The sequence below is a fragment of the Falco cherrug genome, chromosome 1 (genome assembly GCF_023634085.1).
Source record: "Falco cherrug isolate bFalChe1 chromosome 1, bFalChe1.pri, whole genome shotgun sequence".
Classification (NCBI taxonomy): domain Eukaryota; kingdom Metazoa; phylum Chordata; class Aves; order Falconiformes; family Falconidae; genus Falco; species Falco cherrug.
In genome coordinates this window covers 117958423-117980241 of record NC_073697.1, presented here as the reverse complement: position 1 = coordinate 117980241, position 21819 = coordinate 117958423, and the positions used below count along the sequence as shown (strand labels likewise).

The 21819-nt window shown below is 48.9% G+C and overlaps 1 protein-coding gene across 1 annotated transcript in view; it reads right to left on the bottom strand.

The window, feature by feature from the left end:
* The window catches only part of SHISA6 (shisa family member 6), a 246079-nt gene extending 224485 nt beyond the window's left edge, over positions 1–21594 (bottom strand). Inside the window, 4 exon segments of the mRNA XM_055700786.1 lie at positions 5525–5685; positions 20342–20934; positions 20936–21271; positions 21357–21594. Of these exon segments, the coding sequence (XP_055556761.1) occupies positions 5525–5685; positions 20342–20934; positions 20936–21019 (838 nt within the window). The 5' untranslated portion in view covers positions 21020–21271; positions 21357–21594.
* Between the last annotated feature and the right edge of the window lie 225 nt (positions 21595–21819).

Genomic DNA, 21819 nt, shown 5'->3' with positions numbered 1-21819 from the left:
TCTCTGGAACATCCTGACTCAAATGGCTTATTAAAAGCCTTCCCCAGATACGTCAGGTTAATCAGAGTGCTAGCCTGTGTTGTTTGTTGCATTCAAAGTGGTAATCCTGTCAATAAGCTGTTCTTCACACCTGCAAGTACCCTGTCCCTAACACAGGTGAAGAGCAGAAGATTTTTCACACTGGAAAATCATCTCAATTTCCCCCTGCAGTCAGCTCTTCCCTGGCACATCTGGAGCTGGTTTCAGACCAGCATAGCCTGTTGGTGATGCAATTTGATATTCTGAGAATTAAGAGGCCAAAAGAATATAAAACTAGGCCAGATCCTTTTCTCCAGAAAGTAAAAAAAAAAAAGTCTTGTCATTGCTCTTACAGCCTCCTGATCCTGGAGCTAGTCAGATGCAGCATAATTCCAGGCACAGGTTTTACCTACCTGTCTCATGCCCAAGTAGGTGACATCTGGGGACCTTTCACTGCTGAAAGCATTGCACAATGGCAGCAAGGACATCCTTGTCCTGAACATATTTGGAGAGGTTCTCCTCCCACATAGCTTCCCACACGAGTCTAATGGTCCTGAGTATCCCCTCTCTCACAGGCTGGCAAGAGTATCAAGGTGAATTGCATGAAAAAGAGCCAGTGTGGAAGAGCCAGAATGAGACTGAGAGAATAAAGGATCAATTCAGACCATGTGCTGTCCTGGAGCATCACAGATTTGTACCACAAGGATTTACATAAACCAAGCCCTTGCCCCATCACTATGATAGTACAGCACTGATTCACACCAGCCAAAGATCTGGTTCAAATTCTTACTTGGAGTCTCTTGTGTTTGGGTCTGGGTTTGGAATACAGTAATAAGACGGCTCCCTGCATGACTGTTAGTCCTGAGCTGGCTACCCCTCTATCACCAAGGCAGTCAGAAACCCCCCGTCTGACAATTTCTGCAGGGATTGAATCTTGTGGGTGCTTTGTTGGCCACATTTTGGGAAAAGCAAACCAAGCCCTTGCACCTGACTTTCAGAAGCCCTTCAGATATCCAAGGATGGTATTGGAGGTAGTCATCTGAGCTGAGAATCTAGTCTTAATTTTTCCGCTAATGCTAATGTCCATCAGTATCACTGTCACAGGGACTGGCCTCATCTTTTCTGACACGTCAGTTGACTGTGGACATTGCAGGAGGATTGCCTGTGGCTCAGACTCTGTCTTTTGTGCCAAATGCAGCACCTTCCTCCATGGGAGCATATTGCTGTTTGTGTACGATGCTTTCCAAGCCCGCAGGAACTATTGACCTTTCTCCCATCTATCCTCATCCTTGCCGATATTTGCTGGCCATCCACTGAACAAATGAATGGCACTGACCTTCATGGCAGATGTCAAGATAGGTAACAGGGCCAAGGAGAAAAGACGGGGGAAATGTTGCTAGGGTTTTCCTTCCCACACCCCTAAAGGTGCTACCGCGACAGAGGCACTAAAAATGCCAATAGATAGCTAATGAGATGGATTTCCTGTAATCTCAGGTTCATCATATTTTACCTGTTACTCACAATAGCAAACACTGAACTAACAAGAGGTCTGTGTGGGCTGGAGGAGCAGTCCTGTGTACGGAGTGTGCTGTAGCTCATACCAATTAGGTGGTGCACAGCTGGAGAGGTGTGCTTTGACCCAAGCAATCTGTAGGCACAGCTTTCAGGTTTTCTTATCTGCAAAGAGCCTACCCCCACCAGAATAGCAGCACTGCATAATAGTAATGAACAGAAATCTCAGTAGAAGTGGGGGCGAGGTGGAGTGGGTGGAGGGGGATGTGAACTGTCCCCTGGCATCCCAAAAAGACATAAGCCAGATTCTCACAGGAAAGCAAAAGTGGCAGTCATCTCTGGAGCGATGCTCTTTGGGCACTTGGGACACTCAAGCTCAGCAGAACCCAGCGTGAGAAATGTATTCAGCTTCCAATAAATAACCGGCTCCCCCGTCACCTGGGGAAGGTGGCCACTGTAAAGGAGGCCGAAGCCTTCCCAAAACCAGCTGCCTTGTCTGAAGAATGGCAGTTGTCTCCATGTGTATGACGGAGAGATCTACTGCTCTTTTTCCCTTAAACAAGCATTAATTAGACCTGGGTTCTTCTATCTCAAAGCTCAACAGCGAAGTACAGAGTAAAGCTAACCCCGGGCCCTCTGTCCCACTGCAGAGCTCACGGAGTTCTGAAACCACCTGCCGTGAAGTGCCTGGGCAAACACACTGCGGACTTGGCCTTGATCTTGAACTCTCCTTCAGGCATCTGCGACAGCCAGAGACGGTGCCCATGGCTTGGCGACTACCAGAGGACATCGTACGTTCCCATTCTGCCATCTCCTGCTGTGACCATTTGAGGGCTGCCTGAGTACCTGAGTACTGAGGCAGGAAGGGTAGCAGCTGGCACATGGGAGTTGGACTCCTCTTCATCCTCACATCAGGAAACACCAGGCACCACCCAGCAAGTTGATGGCTGCAGGCATGCCCTCAGCAGCACCTGCACACGCTGCTTTGTTTGGACTCTGCTGCCTCAGACACAGGCCACCTCGATTTGTCATTCTCACCCACAATCATTTTGTTCACTGACACCAAACAAGCCTAATGGAAAAATGAAGCTGGTTTGTTTAGCAAGACTTCAGGGCACCCTTCTAGTTACAAATTTGAAAACAGAAGTTCCAAGTAAAACAAATACAAAACTCAATCTCAGCTGGTATGTAATAACTCTAGTCCTTTCTGGTTGCTTAACCTCTCATACTTCAGAGACCTGAGACAAACCACAGCCAGCAGACCTGATGCTTTTCAGATCCTGCTGCAAAACCCCACACCTGTGGTGGTCTCAAGCCAATTTGCAGCACCAGTGAGCAGTGCTTTGCCTGGATCCTGCTACTACATATTACTGCCTCTATTTTTTTCCCCAAGCTGTCCCACATTCCCCTCTTTTTCACTCCTTTTTCACTTCTTTTCTTCTTCTTCTCCACCTAAAGCAAGTATTGATGGTGACTCCTCTTCTACTTCCATACCAGGGCTTACCAGCTTTACTCTAGTTCAACATGCTATAACCCAGTCATGTTTTCCAACTTTTACTTCCTTCCCAACCTAAAAAATTTTAGCATTCACTTACACAATTTCCTGATTACTGCAATAATGTGAAGATTAGGTGGGTAACAGAGTATAGTCACAATGGAGCATTGCCCTATTCTGCAAAGAAACACTATAAAAAAACATCAGCTGTATAGTTGTTTTATGAGAGCATGACCTTTTGTAAGTGATCAGCTTTCTGTCTCATCTGATATATGGGGACACGTTAATAACGGACACGGCTGAGCCAGGAACAAGTTCTTTTGGGCAAGCTACAAGAGCAAGTCCCCCTGTCCCCCCCCAGCTTTGGCAGGGGCTCGCTGTGACTTTCGGTCCAACTGGCTGCCCCGAGGCCGAGGTGATCCATTACCCCTGCAGCTGCCAAGGGCTGTGGAAGCTGCCTTTGTAGCTGGGTTTGGGAGTATCTTCTTTTAGTGACCTCCTGTTGCCTGTGTCTTGCCTGTTTCAGCCCTGACTGAGCTGTGATGGCTTTTCTCCTTCACACAGTATGGGCAAATGTACAGAAAAGCAGAGGTCGACTGAACAGACTGCCATCTTCAACAGCATGTCTTCTCCTTCCCAACCATTTTGCCTAGCTCATCTCATGCCCCAGTAGTCAGCAAGGACCAAGCAGACTCCTTACTGGGTGCTGTCACTTTGCAGTGTGACCATTTGTACTAGCACCCCATCACGATACCTGTGCTCTGGTCCTTGCATCCTTGTGTGCCTCCACTAAGGTAGTAGTAAGTCTTAAAAACGTGCATTGGAGTCATCAGCTACCAACAGATGCCAGAGAATTCTGTAATTAGCAATTCCTCTTGCAAGCCTTCCCATTTGCCTTTTCTCACACTTGACAGTGCCTAAAAATGACACCTAATTCAGCTTCCACTATCCAGCTAGTTTCTTCTGCTGCAATCAAAGAATTTATTCAACATCCTTGTTCAGGATTTGCCTGCTTTAACTGACCAACAGGAGCCAAGGGGAAGAGACAGGATGCCTTCAAAAAGGGAATCATCTCATCGTAAAGTTTATGTCAGAGTTGTTCTCTGATGGTGTCCATACCTGTTTACTGGCCATAAACCCTTATTTCTTGTGTTTCTATCCTGGGACAAAATCACATATCCTGTCAAGGGCCACTCTCAAGCCCTAGATATGCAAAAGCACCTTCTTCCAGACAGCTCACCTCCTGTACTGTTCTCCAGCCCAGCATTTTATTTCAGAGGTACAACTCCCTGGCATAAAAAAAAAAATATATATATATATATAAATAAACACAGGGTTCACTGGCCTTTGAGTAAAAATTGGAGAGCAAGAGCAAAGAAATCCTTATTTCTCAGAGAAATTATTTTGTTCCCAGCAGCAGGGGAGGCTTCCAGAGAATATGGTCACCTGTTCCTGTCTCCATAGGGTGATGCACGTTGCAGCAAAACCTTTCTAAAGGTCACGGCAACAAGGCAATGGAAACCAAACCATCAGTGCCCTCAGCCATGGGCCCTTTCCACAAAGAGCAGAGCACATCAAGCCCTGCAGGTTGTGGAGCAGTCTGAGCTCCTGCCAGCTTCCTTCAGAAGCTTCCCCGGTAGGGACCATTAGCAAAACCTCCTCTACGAGCTGGGTGACACAGGTCAGGAAGTGCCACCCAGAAACTTCTACATGAAGCTGAATATCTTGTGACTGAATGAGGGCACGTCTTTGAGGCACATGTCCAGTGGCACCTGAGAGATGGCAAGTGATGGCAAGTCTACCGTAGCCCACTTAACAAAGGGGGTCTGCAACCATCAAGACATTGTTTTGACAATTATCAATATATGAAGCATTAAATAAATCAGAACAATATCTTTCCCTAAAGGCTGGCATCCTTGTGCCACTGGGGAAATCAAGGCAGAATAGAGCCAAATGGTTTAACCAAATTCACCCAGCCAGGAGAAACCAGAAAAAAAAGGTGTGTCCCCGTTCCCAGGCCAATGCTTCTGGTGGACCTCCGGCCAGTGTCTTTAAGCTCCCAGGATGCCCTTTAGGCCACCTTCCACACTCCCCTCTCAGCACAAGCCTATAGTTCACCTGAATAAATAAGGTGGCCCCAGTTATGTGGATTTCTTTCTTCTCAACTGCTGTGTGCAGAGAGCCCGATTATGCTTTATAGTGTATGTGTTTTGTTGGAAATACACAGTGTTCGAAGCTTAACACCAGCATTTCGGTATAAGCTGAATTTATACCTCACTGATTCTGAATTTTTAAAACGCCTAGAGAGAACAGCCTCTCTGTTCAGCAAAAACCTCACCACTGATCCTTGCACTCCTTTGCTCTGGTTGCCTGTTAAAGACGTCTATTATCATAATTTCAGGTTCACAAAATCCACTATTGTAAAGCGTGATGTTCTGCTGACTTGTAACGTAGGACTGGCACAGCCACCCCTGAAGAGCACAGGAAAGCAGCACTTACCTGGGTTACTTTTGGAGGTGCGCACGGGGGTGTAATGGTTTTTGGAAGATGTCCTGACTGGGGTGTTTTCTTTGGGGGAGGTATCTATGGCCGAGATAGTCTCTCTTTCACAGTGTGCTATTGGGATTGGTCCCTGCTGCCTTAAGATGTCAGCCAGAGCCCTGGGGAGAGAGAAATAGGGAAAAAACGTATTTTCACACAGTAGGAATGGCGTGCAGTGTTTTCACTTTCACAGTCACTGTGTGCATCCAGCAGTAGTTGGATTTCTACCGTAAACAGAAAAAAGCAACGATAACAAAAAGGAAATATATGGCTTAAAAGCTTAGCTTCTTTATGTGCATCTGCTGCGTGTATTTACAGGCTTGCCTGGCTATTGTTTAGCTGTTCATATGCTTCCACTAATTCACTTCACCCCAGGGTTATGTTCTTTCTCCATCACTTTCCCTGCTGTCAATGACAGTGCAGATGAACTGTTCTCCATAGCACAAAGAGTCACCAGAGCCCTGAGACTCAGGTGCTGTGATCTTCTAAAGGTTACACCAAAACTGCCCTGCCCAAGCCAAACCTCTTCAAGATAAAATCACATTAGGGGTCTGGTCCCCACGCTCCTTAAATCCTTGTTTTTTCTGCAAGAAGCTCAATAAGCAGCAGTGGTGGGAGTGGGTTTCTCAAAGGAGAACCAGCAGTCCAGAAGAAAAGGATTGAACAGTTTTCATGGGCTAATGTCAACACAGCTATTAGCCTGCCTTTACTTTTTTGTCCATTAGGGATTTATTTAAAGATACTGAGGTCTCTCTGCTATTCTCCAAGAAAAAGAAATGTCACACAGTTCAATCTGCATCCAATGTTTTCTCCCTGGACGAGTGGATACTCAAAGACTTTTTTTCCTCTGTGAGTATCATGAACACAGTGGAACAATTATAGCGTGAAATGCCCTGATTTTCTTAGTGCAGCCACAAGCTATCTCTTGAGCCATAGGAAAAGGAGGAAGGGGATGGCTTGCATGGTTTATAAAGGACAGTGGCGTTCTAAAGATGATAGAGTTTGAAAGGTTCTTTTCTTTTGGCAGAGGGAATATGCCTAATGTCACCTCGGGTACCAAGAAAAAGATGTGAGGAGGAGAAATTCCTTCCCTGTGTATTGACGAAAGAGATGCTGGTGTTGCTCATATCTACTAGTGTTCCTTAAATGCCATATTTCTGGTCTTTCACATAAGAAATACTTTGGGGCCTGAGTCCATTGCATTTTCCAAATCATTTCCTCTACAGACTGCTATCCTTGTGCATAAAGAATTGCAACACTAATGTGCTCTACAGAAGAAACTCTGGGAAGATCTCAGGGTCTCCAGAAGAGGATTACATTAGTTCACAACAACCCTGCACAGAATAAGAATACTTTTAACCTCATTTGATTATAGTTTATAGAGAGGGCAGGCATAGAAGCAATAACATCTTATGATATGTGTATGTGCACACATAGTGACACAAATGGAGTAAAGGGGTTGTCACATGCAGCGACATGTGAGTACAGATTTTTTTTTTTTTTTTTTTTTTTTTTTGTGCTAGGAGAGGTGAAAGTGGCAGCAATAAGAGAGAGATACTTAGTCCTATTCCAAGTCCTTTTGTTTACTCCTGTGGTTAGTCCTCGCTGAATAAGAGGAACTGCTATTTGGTGTTCTCCAAAAAACGCTGAATTCCCATTGATTGACACAGATCTGTGGGTGCTCGCCATCTTTCACAATCATGCCTGAGTTATCTCAAACTGGCCACCAACTTGCAGGACATGTTTGAAATTTTGGCCTCTTGCCCGAGGTTGTAGAGAAGATGAGTGGCAGGACAAGAACCTGCAGCTGGGGCCTGAGGTCCAGGCCCTATGGATACTGCACGGTTCCCTCCTGAGGAGAGGATTCATTCAACCACCAGTAACTGTGATGGCTTTTCTAGGCAAATACCTCCCCACTGCCTTACAGATCTTGCTGATGGGGGAGGATGTGGGAAGCTAATGAGGTCTGTCTATTTGGCACTAGCACTCAGTACATCCTGTTGAAGACAACACATTTTCTAAAGACAGCAGGTTGGCAGAACTGAGCCCTTAGTACATATCTCCAAGATATATTAAACATCAGATGACCATTTAATAGTATCTGCAGTACAGAAATGCTGAGAGTCATTTTTCAATCACAGAGATTGTATTAGGACCATTATTTACTAGCCCATGGTGGCTTGGGCTCGTTTTGAACACTTGTCAAAGACACTCTTAGTGTCAAGAGTGCAATCACTCAGAGTGCAGAGGAAGATGACAGCATGGATAACACTAGAACACTGTAGACCACTTAGCTTAATATAACAGAGCCAGCTGGTCAGGAAGGGTCGGGTCAGGGACCAGTGTGTGCTCAGAAGGGGCTGTGTGCGGTGAGGTACACAGCAGCAGTACAAGAAATGCGGAGATGGGGAAGTATGGCTGGCGGGTGCTGGCGGGATGGAAGTGGAGGAGTACCAACAAGTTCTCCCAAAGCTGAATGTGTTTAACCTGACAAAGAGAGGCTAAGAGAGGACCTACATCCCGCTAACGGGGAGCTGCAAAGGAGACAGAGTGCAAAGCAAAGAAGATGAGGCAATTGGCACATCTTGCAATGAGGGAAAATCCACTTGGTTATAAAAGAAAAAAAAAGTCACAGTGGGATAGCAAAACACTGAAAGAGGGACCCAGAGAGGCTGAGGGATCTCCATCCTTGGAGGTCTTCAAATTCAGCTGGCTAAGGCCCTGAACAACCTCCTCTACCATTGAAGCTGGCCTTGCTTCAAGCAGGTGGCAGGACAAGGGACCTCCAGAGGTCCCTTCCAACCCAAATTCTGCTACAGTTCTGAGTCTAGAACCACCTTACCCTGCAGGTCAGCTTGTTTCTCTTGATACTGTCGTCCTTTCTCCTACTATTATTACCATTTGAATGGGGTTTGGTACAGTCCTAAGAACATAGTTTCCCTACCTCCTGGATGGACAGTTTACCTCAATTCACTAAAAATAAGTGAGGCAATGTCAGTGAATATACTCTGGAAAGACTGGAGGTGGTAAGAAGTTCCTCATTCTCTCAGTCATTATCTACCTGAGAGCCGAACTCCAAGCCTGCCACCCTCCTTAAGGACAAAACCATGTGTCCAGAACAATATTTCAGTTCGTGAACAGTTTCTTATAAAACTGTGCTTGGTAGTTCCTTGGTTACAGCCAGGACCTGAACTCACTGATCCTTACCACACAAAACCATACAACTCAGGTGATAAGAACAAATTTAACCCCTTCTTTGTCTTTCATCTTGAAGGAATCTTAATAAGAGCTGCTGCAGGTGGGTAGTTGGTCACAACAGAGTGAAGAAATGATTTCTAGTGGGGTGCCAGCCACCTGGGAGGGAGGAGACTGTTACTCAGATGAAATGAAGGAATCACAGGTGGTACTCAGGAAAGTGATGTCTGCCGTGTCAGACTACACACAAGTTAAACTGAACATAACTAGCAAAAGCAGACCTAGCTCCTAAGTGTATAGGACTGAAATAATGTGACCTCAGTAATGCTGAAGGTGTGATCTCCTAAACCAACCAAACTGTGTGTCCTGAGTGCTCACTCTTTGACCTCTTCTTTAACGTCTACAGAGAGAAAAAAGATGGTTCAGCACCAGCAGAACAAAACATTATAGGTGGAGGAGCAAGTCAAACTTGGATCAAACTGGTTAGTTCCTTGCCAATTCAATCACATTGTTGTGTGTGATCCAGTTTATTTCCATAAAGCACAGCGGGCTGAGTCCCACGATGGTGGAAGGTCGGTCACTTAAGTGAGGAAGGATTTGGTCGGCATAAGACTCTTGGGTACAGCTGTCTAGGTGTCCACTGCAAAAGCTTCAATAACAGGGTAACAGAGGCACTTGAAATATTTGGGTCTTCCATGTGCAGCCATCTGGGTACAATGAGTCCCACTGATGTCAACAGCATCCTAATCACCTGCACAAGGCTTTGAGACACTTCAGAAATCTTTCTGTGACGACATATCTCTTATCTCAGGAAAACAAACCTCACTCCCTGGAACGTGTTACCTGTGGCAGCGGATGGAGTAGCCAGAGTTGTGTAACTGTACAATCGTCTCCTGAGATAATGCTTTATGACAGCTTTTTCATTAATGTCATTTACGTAAGAACACTAAAGCTTCTTTCCATGTACACCTAGAATAGACATGGTGACATCAGGGGTGTTGTTCCAGACCAGTGCTGGACTAGCAGCATGGGAGAAAAACCTTCTGATGTCTGACATGGCAGGACCTCCCAAGGCAGAGCAGGTCAGGTCCTGCTCTCAGGAACGGCAGCAGGGAAGGCTCTCGTGCCACTCTGGAGTAAGTGAGTACTTTGGGAGGAAACACCGTGGGATGAACACAAGGACCCTGATTCAAAGAGGGAGTTGTGGCTGCTTTCAAAAGGGAAAAAAAAAACCCAAAAAACCAACAACCAAACAAACCAGGTCTTGTTGGAAATACAAAAGGGCCAAAAGGGATGGATGTAAGCAGTAGGGTAGCAAGGCTGGGCATCAGCTGGGGCCCTGGTGTTGAAAGATGAAATGAACAGACTTGGCTAAAGAGAAAAGAGAATGAAGACAAAGCAAACTGTGAGAGAGGCAATGGCAGGGGGTGGCAGAAAACCAGAAGAGAACAAGGAGAAAGTGAGCGGAGTGATATAAAATGGAGGAAACAGGAAGAAACCACAGTAAAGACCAGGCAGAGTATGAAGTTCAGCAGGTATGTGGAGGGGATCCATCTCAGTCCTAGCACAGAGCTGTGGGAGCGGAGAGGGGAACTTCTTTGTGCAACGGGGAAGTAAATCATCAGTAGTGATTCTCCAGGATTGAGGGAGATGATCCTTCCTGGCTACGTAGCCCTGGTGAGACACATCTGGGGTTCTGTGTCCAGTGCTGGGCTCCTCGTGCACATCATGGACTGGGTTCGATGAAGGGTCACAAAAGTGCTTAAGGGCTTGGAGCATCTCATATATGGGGGAGAGGCTGAGACAGCTGGGACTGCTCAGCCTAGAGAACAAAAAGCTCAGGGGGATCTTATCGATGTGTATCGATAACTGGCTGTAAAGCTGCTGGAGCCAGGCCCTCCTCAGTGGTGTTCAGTGACAGCACAAAAGGCGATGGGCACAAATTAAAATACAGGAAATGCCACTTAAGCACAATAATAAGCTCTTCCACACTGAGAGTGTTCAAACACTGAAACACTGCATCAGCAGGTCAGAGAGTCTCCATCGTTGGTGACATTTAAACCCCAACTGGTCACAGTCCTGGGCAACCTGCTCTAGCTGACCCTGCCTGGAGTCTGGACTGGTTGATGATCAGAGGTGCCTCCAGCCTTAGTAATTCTGTGATTTTGTAGACTTCGTGTAGCCAAACCAGGCTGTCCCACTGGAGGGTCCAGCCCCAAGCACGATAAAGAAATGGCCTCAAAAACCAGCAGAGAGAACCCCCACCAGGGAGCTGATCCCAGTCCTAGATCCAGACTAAAGGAATGACTCCAGTGGGCTTTCTTCAGGCTAGGCCATGTCACTGACAGCAGACCCAGGCTGAGAGGGCTCCAGGTCCACTTTTGTAAGTGGCTTTTCCTACAGTAACTTTCACACTGTGAAACACCTCCATCGCCACCTCCAGTGCCTTAGCTTCCTGACCTCAGTCATTCCAGTGCGGTAATTTGCTTGTCTCCTGCCCCCATGGGGAGAAATTTGTTGTTTTTCAGTGCTTTGTGGGCTGAAGGAGGAAGGATTTGCTTGATATCACTGAGAGAGCTTGAGGCAGGGCTGGGACCAGAGCCCAGTTTCCCTGTCTAGTGCCCCCTTCACTGGCCAAGGAAGATCCACCTGAAGGAATGCATCCCAGCCATCCCTGGTAATTTGTCAGTTTTTTTCAGGACCTATCTGTGGAAATGTAGAATTCATGTCAGTGCCCCAGGGGTGGCAAGGACTTTCTGGACTGTATTTGATGGGGATAGCTCCAGTCCACACATGAGCCTCCTCTCTTGGGCTGGAGAGAAAAAACACAGATCCTGTGAAGACAAAGAGCAGCTGAAACAGGGAGGAATGTCTGGTTTAAGAAGAGAGTTTGTGACACATCGGTGTTTGCCTCTGCCGTGAGCTCTGAGGCATGAGGTTGCAGGGGTTGTGAAGGACCAGCTTGCTTCAGCACACCCTGCCCACTTACCAACCCAGCTGAGAAACTTAACCTGCTGTCTTAATTACCAACAAGGTAATGGCAGGCTGGAGGAGTGTTATCCCTTACCACAGTCTTTTTTGAAAGCAGTGTCCTGCTTTCCTGATACCCACAGATTTTCAACACTAATTGCTCGTAACAAGTGTGGGCACAGGTGTTCCTTCTACTGAAGACAAGGGCAGCTTTGGTGACAGCCCCAGCAGGCCAGGATATGGCCTGTGGGAAATAAGACTGGAGTAGAGAAGTCTAAGGATGCTGGATATGAAAAAACGATGGGAAGAGCTGACTACTTCCAGTAGCACAGGTTGTACACATGCAAAACTTCACTGAGTTGCCTTCTGAAAATCCCCTGTCTTGCAGACTTCACACACAGGGTGATAGAAAACAGAATTGCCTGTTCAATGTCCCTGTGAATTTGGGGAAGAATGGAAAAGGAATGACCAAATGGATCTGGCAGAGTACAGTAAGAAGAGCAGTGTCTGGCTGAGTTAAAAGCCTGCTAAAAGCATAGCTGTGATAGAGTTCGTGGCAGAACTCCAACCAACTTCAGCACAGCCAGGATTTCAAGGCAAGTCCTTAAAAAAAGAGGTTAAAGATCCCCCTATGCTTTCTTACTAACCCGGAAAGAAAGAGGCCGTCGGAGAGAGGTGGTTCCCCCAGCCATGTAGCCAGCTCACCTATAAGGGACAAGTCTCTCCAAGGGAGAAGATTTCAGTCACCAGCAAGTCGCGCAGAGCACAGCCCTGCATTATTCATGGTTTCTTCAGTGCCTGTCCCCAGACCTGCTGCGTGCCTTGTGAAGTTTCCAACGCTGGCCACACTGAGCTACATGCTGCCTTCCACTGAGCTGGGTCTGTGCTGCCCTACGAGATGGGCTCCCACGCTGTAGTTTCCGCAGGCTGTGCACCGCTTGCCCATGTTATTCCCCTGTGCTAGCTGTGAAACAGCAGATGAGAAGGCAAGGGTACACTGCCTGTCATCGGCTCTCCCCATCTCTGCTGCCTCCTCGGCATCACCCTCAGGGCACGGGTCTGGCCACATTCTGAGGGTGCTCTGATCTTACTACCAGAAGGATGGGGATTTAATTGGTTACACAAACACCACTGCAAACTGGTACACGGAGGGAAACACGGGGATGCTGCTGCCAGCAAACCCTTCTGGGAGGCAGATTCCTTCACATGGAAGTGACTCTGCCAAAGTAGCTCTTGTATCTGAAAGTGCAAGGGCTCAGCGGTGTACTGGAGATGTACCAGTCCCAGGTCAGCAAAAGGGACAACTGGTCTCTGCAGCTGACAGAAACAAGAGCATCTGGTGCTTCAGAGCAGGGCTTCTGGGGAGGAACACTGGAAGTGGTTTGTCACAGCAACCTGAGTGGGCATGTGGTGGATGCATGTATGTACACACAAGAACAGGTGAATGCACCCATGGAGTAAGAACTTCCATGAGTGAAGCATTTGTGCACCTGCACCCAGCATAAGTGAGGAAATATTCTTTCTTAAAAATAAGTACTACAAGGAAAAGTCAGATGTCTTCTGAAAAATCTTTGTGCTAAATACAAGAATTATACGTGAAGCTCCTGGAATTTAGTCCAGCTTTAATGACAAATTTAAATGAAAGCCTGGTTACGAATGTACTGAGGACCATATCGTTACCCCAGATCATGACAGCAGAATGAGGCTGGCAGTTTTCCTGATTCACTTTCCTTGGTGAACTCAAAACTGACACATGGGTGACATAATTACATCACAGACACACACCCACTGTATGGAGGCATGTATGTGGAAAATACGTTTCAGCTGAAATAGAAGTAGTATAGGTGTTGCACTGTTAAATTGACAAGAAAACAACTGTTGCAGTGAGTCATCATCTCTCCTGTCTTCATAACATGCGGCAGAATCAGCAACTGGGAAGTAAAGCTCTTGTCTTTGGGACAGGTTCTTTAGGCTATATATCAAGGGCAGTAAATACTAGCAGTGCTTAGACGGCACATCTTGCACAAGTACAAATCGAGTAAGTGTCCTACTACTGATGTGATGTGGGCAAGAAATTTACTATAGTCACTAAACTCACAACAGGTGATACCAGTTCCTTTGAACAGTGATACAGCAGGTCCAAAGAGAAAGATACTGTTACGTAAAGATTTTGTGATTAAAAAGTTAAAATAAATCTTTCCAACGGATGTTTCTTCGCAGAGAGCTGTTACACTGAGCAGAAAGTGGCCAGGGCACCAAGGGTCAGGATCTACCTCTAAACCATTATTGAGCTACCTAGGGACAGCGAGCGGCACGAAGAAGCCGCTGCCCCCAGAAGTCCCGTCCCCCAGCATCGCTGCGGGCTCAGAGCTCGTGGCAAGGCAGACGGTGGGCTGCCACCGGCTGTGCCACCGGGACTGCTCCTCCAGCACCCACCTTCCCTCTCAGGCTCGGGCCCCAGAGCCCACCTGGCTGCATGCCTCTCTGCTTGAGAGAGCAAAAAGGACACGCTGCCAAAGAGATGCACCCAGAAAAGAAGGCAGGAGTGCTGGGGAGAACCAGAGGCAGTGGTACTGTACAGAGAAGGAACTGAGCGCTGGCGGTGATCCGGGGAAGGAGATAAAATAAAAATAGCAGGTCTTGCTAGGTATTTTACAGGCATGAAAGTCTGTAGGAGTTGTGCTAAGAACTCAGCTGGTAAGTTTTTTAGTCTGTTATTGTTTGTGCTTGCGTATCTGCGTGCACTAAGCTCTTGGTGGATATGCAGCACTTCAAAAAGCTCATGAGAGCATAAAGAAGTTTCATCCACAAGATACCTATTTTTGCACCAAATCCTATGTTGTAAGCAAAATTAAGGGACTTTAAACTTATTGACTAAAACTGTACTTTCTCTGACAAGCCCTGTCCTTGCAACAAAGGCGATTCAGGCAGGAGCTGAACTACAGCAAAGTATTTATTGTGAAAGAATCCCAGGCTTATCTGCCTGGGTAATGAGACATTTGAGACCTCCATGCGACACAGTGCACACATCTAAGGAAATACAGATTGCCTCTGCGAGTAGGGGCAAAGGCAAGCAAAAAAGCACCATGATCTCACTTTCCTGATAAGGTTCAGATCTTCTTATGTGAAACAAAGTTTTAAAAGGCATCTGCTCTCCAAAGACCCACAGATCAACTGCTAGTTAAGGATATAAGATTGCAAAGCTAAAAAATACAGAAGTTCAGAGCTAGCCTGGATTCCCTCGACACCTTATGATGGAGGGTTACCAATAGAAAAAGTTAATCAAAAAGCAGAAAAATACCAAATAAATGGGAATTAGAGACACTGAAATGATTTGGTAAGGCAGCGCGGTTTCTGAGACTAGCCTCTCTTGCTGGGAGAAGTTCAAAAAGAAAGGAGAAGACTCAGAAGCAGCCAGTGGAAGTCTGCAGCCAGGCAGCCTCTGCTCTTCCCAAAGCCCCAGGCTCTTCATAAAACAGTCAGAGAGGAAAGCATGGGGAAAAAACAGTTACCAAACTGTGCAAACTGTGACCAGAGCTTCAGACTGAAGCTTCCCCAGTACATGTAAAGTGAAGCAAAAGGGAAAATATTTTGTACAGGTACATGCATACCAATATAAATTCTGCCTTGATCTGGCCAGCTGGGAATAGGCAATTCATCAACGCAAACAGGACAGGATTCAGATCTTCTCCCAGCACAGGAGTTACCTCAAATACACTAAGGTGCAGTATTGGTTTGAAACAGCAGAACTACTCATCAGTGACTTCTCTGCGGTCACACAATTGTGCCTTTTTCTGTTTTACCTGAGTCGAGTCTGACACGTGTTTGTGGACCTGTGTTCTGTGCCTGTGAGAAGGACAGGGCACTGTAGAGGCTCAGAAACTCTCAGGAATAAACACTACAAAGCAAGGCAAAGAGTAGATGAAAGGCACGAGTGCGATGAATGAGACTGAGTGGAGTAAAAAGAAGCACAGCATAAACCCAAATCAGTGCAAAGAGAAAGAAAGCAGTGACAGCACCCAAGAAAGAAAATCTTCTGTATAGTCGCTATGACCAGGCATGTGTTCGTAGCGCTTTCTCTGTCCTGGGGGAGATATGAAGTTTGACTGTTTGGCTGAAGCAACACGTACCAGCGAAGAGCGGAGCTGAATGAGCCAGCTGTGATCACATTTTTAAAAACTAAGTCTAGAGAGGTAGTTTTCACAGGCTCCAGCCTTAGCGAAGAGGGCTGAAACTAGCTACCCTCCAGAGACCTCTCTAGCGACCGTAGGGCCCAAGAGCTGTGGTGAGATGCAGCCTGCAGGAAGAGAAAACATCCTGCATTTTAAGTTAGCATCATGTAAAACTGCATGCAGCCTTCCCGGATCTGTGGAGAAACCGACCATTGCCTCTGAGTCCTGTTGAAATTCAGAGCCACGGAGTAAAAATGGCAAGAAATTGATCAAGTTAACTGTGGACTCTGCATGGGAAAAGGATGTTCATTTATAAAAACAGTCTCTGTTGTTATTCACAGAGCAGAGGATGCAAAAGCAGAGACCAAAGAAAACAGTAACACAAAAATCTTTCCTCTTTGTAGCAACAAAGATGCCCTCAGAATAGGGCAATGAGAAGCACTAGGAACAGAAGGTGCTGATTTCCCTTCTCCCTTTCAAAAGCCAAAACACTGACCAGACATGCTCCGTGCAAGGACAGATACAGAAGATGGCCTTTTAGCAGGATATGGAGCTAGTTTGCCGAGGAAAATCCCAGTGCTGCTTCTCAGCAGCTACATGAGAACAGCTGGGCTTCCATCACTGCCCCAGGGCCATCAGTACCACTGTCTCCCTCTGGCTTGCAAGTAATGGCTTCGGCTGCCCATGCAGCAAGCAATTGGTAACGTTTCAAACCCTAGCTGCAAACTATAAGCAGTTTCCAATTTGTGCATTCCTAACTCGGCAGAGAGTGCGATGGTTACTGTTGCTGAGGGCTAAATGGGGGTCATAGAGTGATACTAACTGCAGTGAATTATTTACTAACTGTAGCGCGGGGATTTAGGGTCATGGCCAGGGGAAGAGAATATTCTGGGTCACTACTCCTTGCTACAGAAAAACATACCCAGCTTTGAAAACAAACAGCTGACACTCCTTGTTCACTGTCAAAGATTCCCTAACTCATTGCCATACTGAAAGTAGAGCAAATACTCTGCCCATTTAAGAAATGCTCGAGGAAAAAAAAACAAACCAAAAAACCTGACAAACTGATGAAAATAAACGATCCTCACAAATGCAGTCAGTGAGCAATAGCAGATAAAACCTTGCAGGGTACAGCTCTCAGAAATCAGCCCCGGTTTCTACCTGGAGCCCAGCGTGCATTAGTTCTGGCTATGTAACTCCAAAGCAAGATCAAGACAAGAGGCAGTCATATATGGTCAGGCTGAAAGATCCTATAATCATTAAAAAATCAGCTAAGTTTAAAGCATTACAAGTGCTTCCGTAAAATATGAATATTTTAGCTAATGTTTTTCAAAGCACTTCCACTTACTGCTCTTAGAAACGAACTTAAGTATCAGTTACTGTCACTGCTCAGCCCAGAATCACAGCAGTGGCTCTTCTTTAAAGGTACGTGGTAGTGCCTGAAAACAGCATCTGAAAACAAGACCAGATTTCCAGCTCTTAAATGCACATGCATATCTCAGTGCACAGACAGCCTTTCATTTCACATGAGAGTGACGATTCTCCTGTGAATTTGTAAACCCTCCTTTTTATCAAAAGACATCAAATGAGCCCTGTCTCCATCAAAATGTTCTAACTGAGTTAATGAGGGTTTTCTGTAAAAGCTGGGTGAGAACTTAGCAGAGAAACAACATCTATACACAGTACTGCTAACCGACCATTTACGATGAAATAAAATGTAAAGTGTGATTTTGCTTATGGTGAAGTTCAAGGACGACTTGCTTAATCTCCCCTGGATGGGGGATGCTGTTCACGAGGGGCTGTTTCTAGCCCAGTGTAATAATTTCTGTTTATACTGCTGTTTTGCTCTTCCCAGAGGTTTTGCTGGGATACATGCTGAGATCTAATGCACTTGTCATCACTACAGCGCATTATTCTGGATGTTACACTTAACTCCAATTGACACAACCACAAACAGATAGAAATATCTGACTACATTCTGATTTTCTCCCTCCCTGTTACTCAGCAGCAGTTCTCAGAGACAAAGACAAACCATTCCACTCCTCCAATTTACATTCTGCCTGGAGTGCTGGCAGCATTATTCCTCAGACCGATGCAGACCCTGTCTGCTGGAGGTGCACTTCATAATATTTAAACCATCGTGCAATTTTGATCAAGTTCAGGTAACATAGCTCTGAAAGGTATAATCTTTTACCAGCTACCACATTATAGAAGTCAATCATTTCCTTAAAATGTTCTGAAAGTCAAGCTTTCCAAGCACTCAATCTGCCATTCATACTTCTACACACAGGTGAATCATTTTACCAGACCTTATCTAAATAAAGGAACGCAAGCATCATAGGAATGAAAACATCAAGAATAATACAGACAAGTCTGCCAACACTGCCTCTGATTTCAAAGGGTGTAGGATCCAACCCTGTAGCCCACTGGAGCTAGAGCAAAAGTGACATACAGTTATCCAAGTCAGATTTTCAAATTTAGTGTGAAGATAAGGCCCAGACAAAGTTGCCTTGATGCCAAAAGAGCCGTACAGTTGGGGAACTAGCCCTTAGTTAAGAAAAGACCGCAAAGAACCTAGTTTCTGACTAAGCTGCCTTCAGGACCCTTTACTGTACAGACACAAGTGACCTAAAAGATATTACAATGTTTTTAACACTCTGGAGTTATTTTTTTGCAAAAGGAGAGACAAGGGGCAGGTGGGTTTGTGATTGAATATGTGGGCCAGACCCTCAGCGGGTGTAAGCCAGCGTTACTTGTCCTCATTGAAGACCCAGTAGTCCACACCAGCCAGCACCCCTGTGTGTGCCATCTTACGAAGGCAGGAGTCTAAATAAAAAACATCTTCCCAAACAAATAAAAACTGCGTCACTCATCTCTTTTTCTTTGTAAAAAGCTAAAATTTCTCCCATCACACTCTATTGCCTGCGATTGAAGTTCAGCCTTAAAAATGTGGTCAGTTATTTTAATTATTTTGATTAAAATTTATTTATCAAAATAATTTTCATTAAGCATTATCTGCTAGAGATATGGGCTTTCCCCACTCATGCTCACAAATGTTCTTATAAAGAAGCTCCTCACCAGTTTTTATGTTCAAGCATAGGAACCTCACAGAGGTACACACACTATCTAGGGGGACTTTTTCACCAGAAAATAAATACGAACTGAGAGAGTACGTGCATTTGTCTGAGGGGAGAATCATTACGGAAGCCTGAGCTTCTGCCTTTAAATGGGATTTTCTCTGACATGTCGAGAGTGTTCTCTCTTATTAAGCAATGTGTAAAACCACCGTGAAAAGGATACCAAACTACATCCCTAGCAGCCACCTAGGAAGGACAGCTTTCTAGCCTGAGTTATCTGGATTTAGAGGGGAAAAGAAATAGAAGAGGAAAGAAAAAGAGCACGGCCTGGCACCGCCTCTCTCCCGAACACCTCTGGCGAGCCCAGGGCAAAGGCGCCCGCCAGGAGCCAGCAGAGCAATGTCTTTGGCACTTCAGTCTAAACTTCTGCGTGGGCGGGGCGGGCCGGGCCGGGCCGGGGGGTCTAGGGCAGACCGGGGAGTCCGGGCGCCCCGGCGCGGGGCGCGGGCAGGAGCGGGAACGCGGGCAGCGCGGGCAGGGAGGGCAGCGCGGGCAGCGCGGGCAGCGCGGGCAGGGCGGGCAGCGCGGAGCTGTCCCCCGCGCCGGTGCTGAAGGCGGGGCCGCGCCGCGGAGGGGTGCTGCGAGGAGTAAGGGGAGAGGTCCCGCGGTGCTGCCCCCAGGGTGGGAGGGCTGAGCGGGTCCCTAGACGGGTGGCGGGGCGGGAGGGACGCTCCGAGCGGTGGGGTTGTCCCTGGAGGGCCCGTGCAAGGGAGGAACTCCTGGCTGGAGGGTGGGAAGGGAAAAGCCTTGGAAAGGTGGTGCAAAGAGGGAAATCTCGGACAGCCCTCGCAATGGAGAAAACCCTCGGGCGAGGCGTTCAAGGGGGGACCCCTCGAAATGACAGCACAATGGAAGATCAGCTGCACAGGTGGCGCAAAAGGGGAGCCCTTAGACAGCCATCGTAAAGGTGAAATACTTGGAGATGCAAGGGGGGAAACTCATAGTCAGCCAGCGCAGAGGATAAGGACTCAAATAGGTACTTCAAGGGGGACTCCTTGGACAGGCTGGGCAGTGTGGAACCGTCAGACAGTGGTGCAAAAGGGGACACTTGGGACAGCCAGTTCAAACGTGGAATTCTTGCAGGGGTCATGCAATGGGGAAATGCTTGGACATTGCGCAAATGGGAAACGCTTGGATGGGTGGTTGAAAGGAGGACCCCTTAGGTGGGTAACACAATGGGGACACCCTTGGACAGACGATGCAAAGGGGAAAGACTGGGAGAGGCAGTGCAAAAGAGGAACCTTCGGAGAGGAGGGTGTCCCTAGACAGAAGGGATGTTGGAAGCAGGGGGAGGACCGCACCTGTGTATGTTCATCTCCCGGGGCGGGCGCCGCGCCTTGTCGTAGGCCACCTTGGCGAAGACACCGGCGATGAGCACGAAGGCGATGGCCCCGCACGAGATGTAGACGGTGGCGTTGGTGCTGTCCTTGTCCGGGTCGTACTTGTTGGCGTCCCCGTCGGCGCCGTTGCTGCCGTCGGCGGGCAGCGCGCCGCTGGCGGTGGTGGGGTGGGCCCACTCGGGGCTCTTGTAGTTGCGGCACAGGCTCTGGTTGAGCTTCTCGGCGCGCTTGTTGCAGCAGAAGCGGTAGAAGCAGGTGCCGCAGCAGTAGCGGAAGCCCGTGAGGCTGTTGTTGCACTCGAACTCCTTGTCCCACTGCCCGCTCACGTCGTAGTACCCCCAGCACGTCTCGTGCGCCGGGGCCGAGCCCCCGCCGCCGCCCCCGCCGCCGGGGGGCGTCCTGCCGCCCCCCGCGCCCTTGCCGCGCCCGGGCAGCGCCGTGGGGGCGGCAGCCCCCGGGCCCGCCAGCGTCTGGTTGAGGAGCTCCTTGCCCGGCTTGGGGGTCCGCCGCGGCGCCACCGCCCCCTGGGTCCGGTTGCCCTTGGCGCGGGGGGGGGCCGGCCGCCTGCGCGGCCAGCAGCAGGGCCAGGAGCTGCAGGGAGAGCAGGAGCAGCGGCAGCAGCAGGTGCCGCGGCCCCATGGCGGGGCCAGGCGGGGGCCGCGGGGCGCGGCGCGGGGTGGGGGGCGGCGGGCGGGCGGCGGGGGGGCTCAGCGGCCGCGGCGCTGCCCCATGGGGGGGCGCGGGGGGGTCCCGCTGCTGCCGCGCGGCTCCTCAGCGGCGGCTGCCCGGCGCCGGGAGCTTCATGCCGGCGCGCAGCGAGCGGCGGAGCCCGGCGGCGCGGGGCTCGAGGCGGCGGGGTCCCGAGCCGGCGGGTGCTGCTCCGGCGAGGGGCTGCGAGAGACGGGGAGAGGGTCAGAGCGTGCCGCGCCCCGGGCACCCCGGCCCGCCCCCGCCCGCCCCCCGCCCACGGCCTTACCATGCCGGAGCGGGACTGCAGCGGGGCCGCGGAGCCGGCGGGCTGCCCGCGCTCCTCGCGGGGGCGGGGGCGGAGCGGCGCGGAGCCGGGCACGGAGAGGGGCGGGCGCCGAGCCGAGCCGCGCCGCGCCGGGCGCTCCGGGGTAGGCCCGCCCACCGCTGCCGGGCCGCTCCTGACATCACTCCGGGCCGGCGTCAGCACACGCGGGGCCGCTGCTCCGCCAGCGCGCCGGGCCGGCGCCCCCCGCCGCCCCCCGGCCCGCCCGGGACAGCGCGTCCCGGCCCCGGCTGCCCGCAGCGCTCGGGGTGCTGACGCCGGCCCCGGCCGCGCGTGGGAAGGGGCCCCACGGGCGCGTGCGGGGGGCGTGGTCCCTGGTGGGGTGCGTGATGTATGGCCCCTGTACCTGTCCGGGGTGGGGGGTGAGGATGCGGTGTCCGGCGATGTGTGGTGTTCATGGGGATGC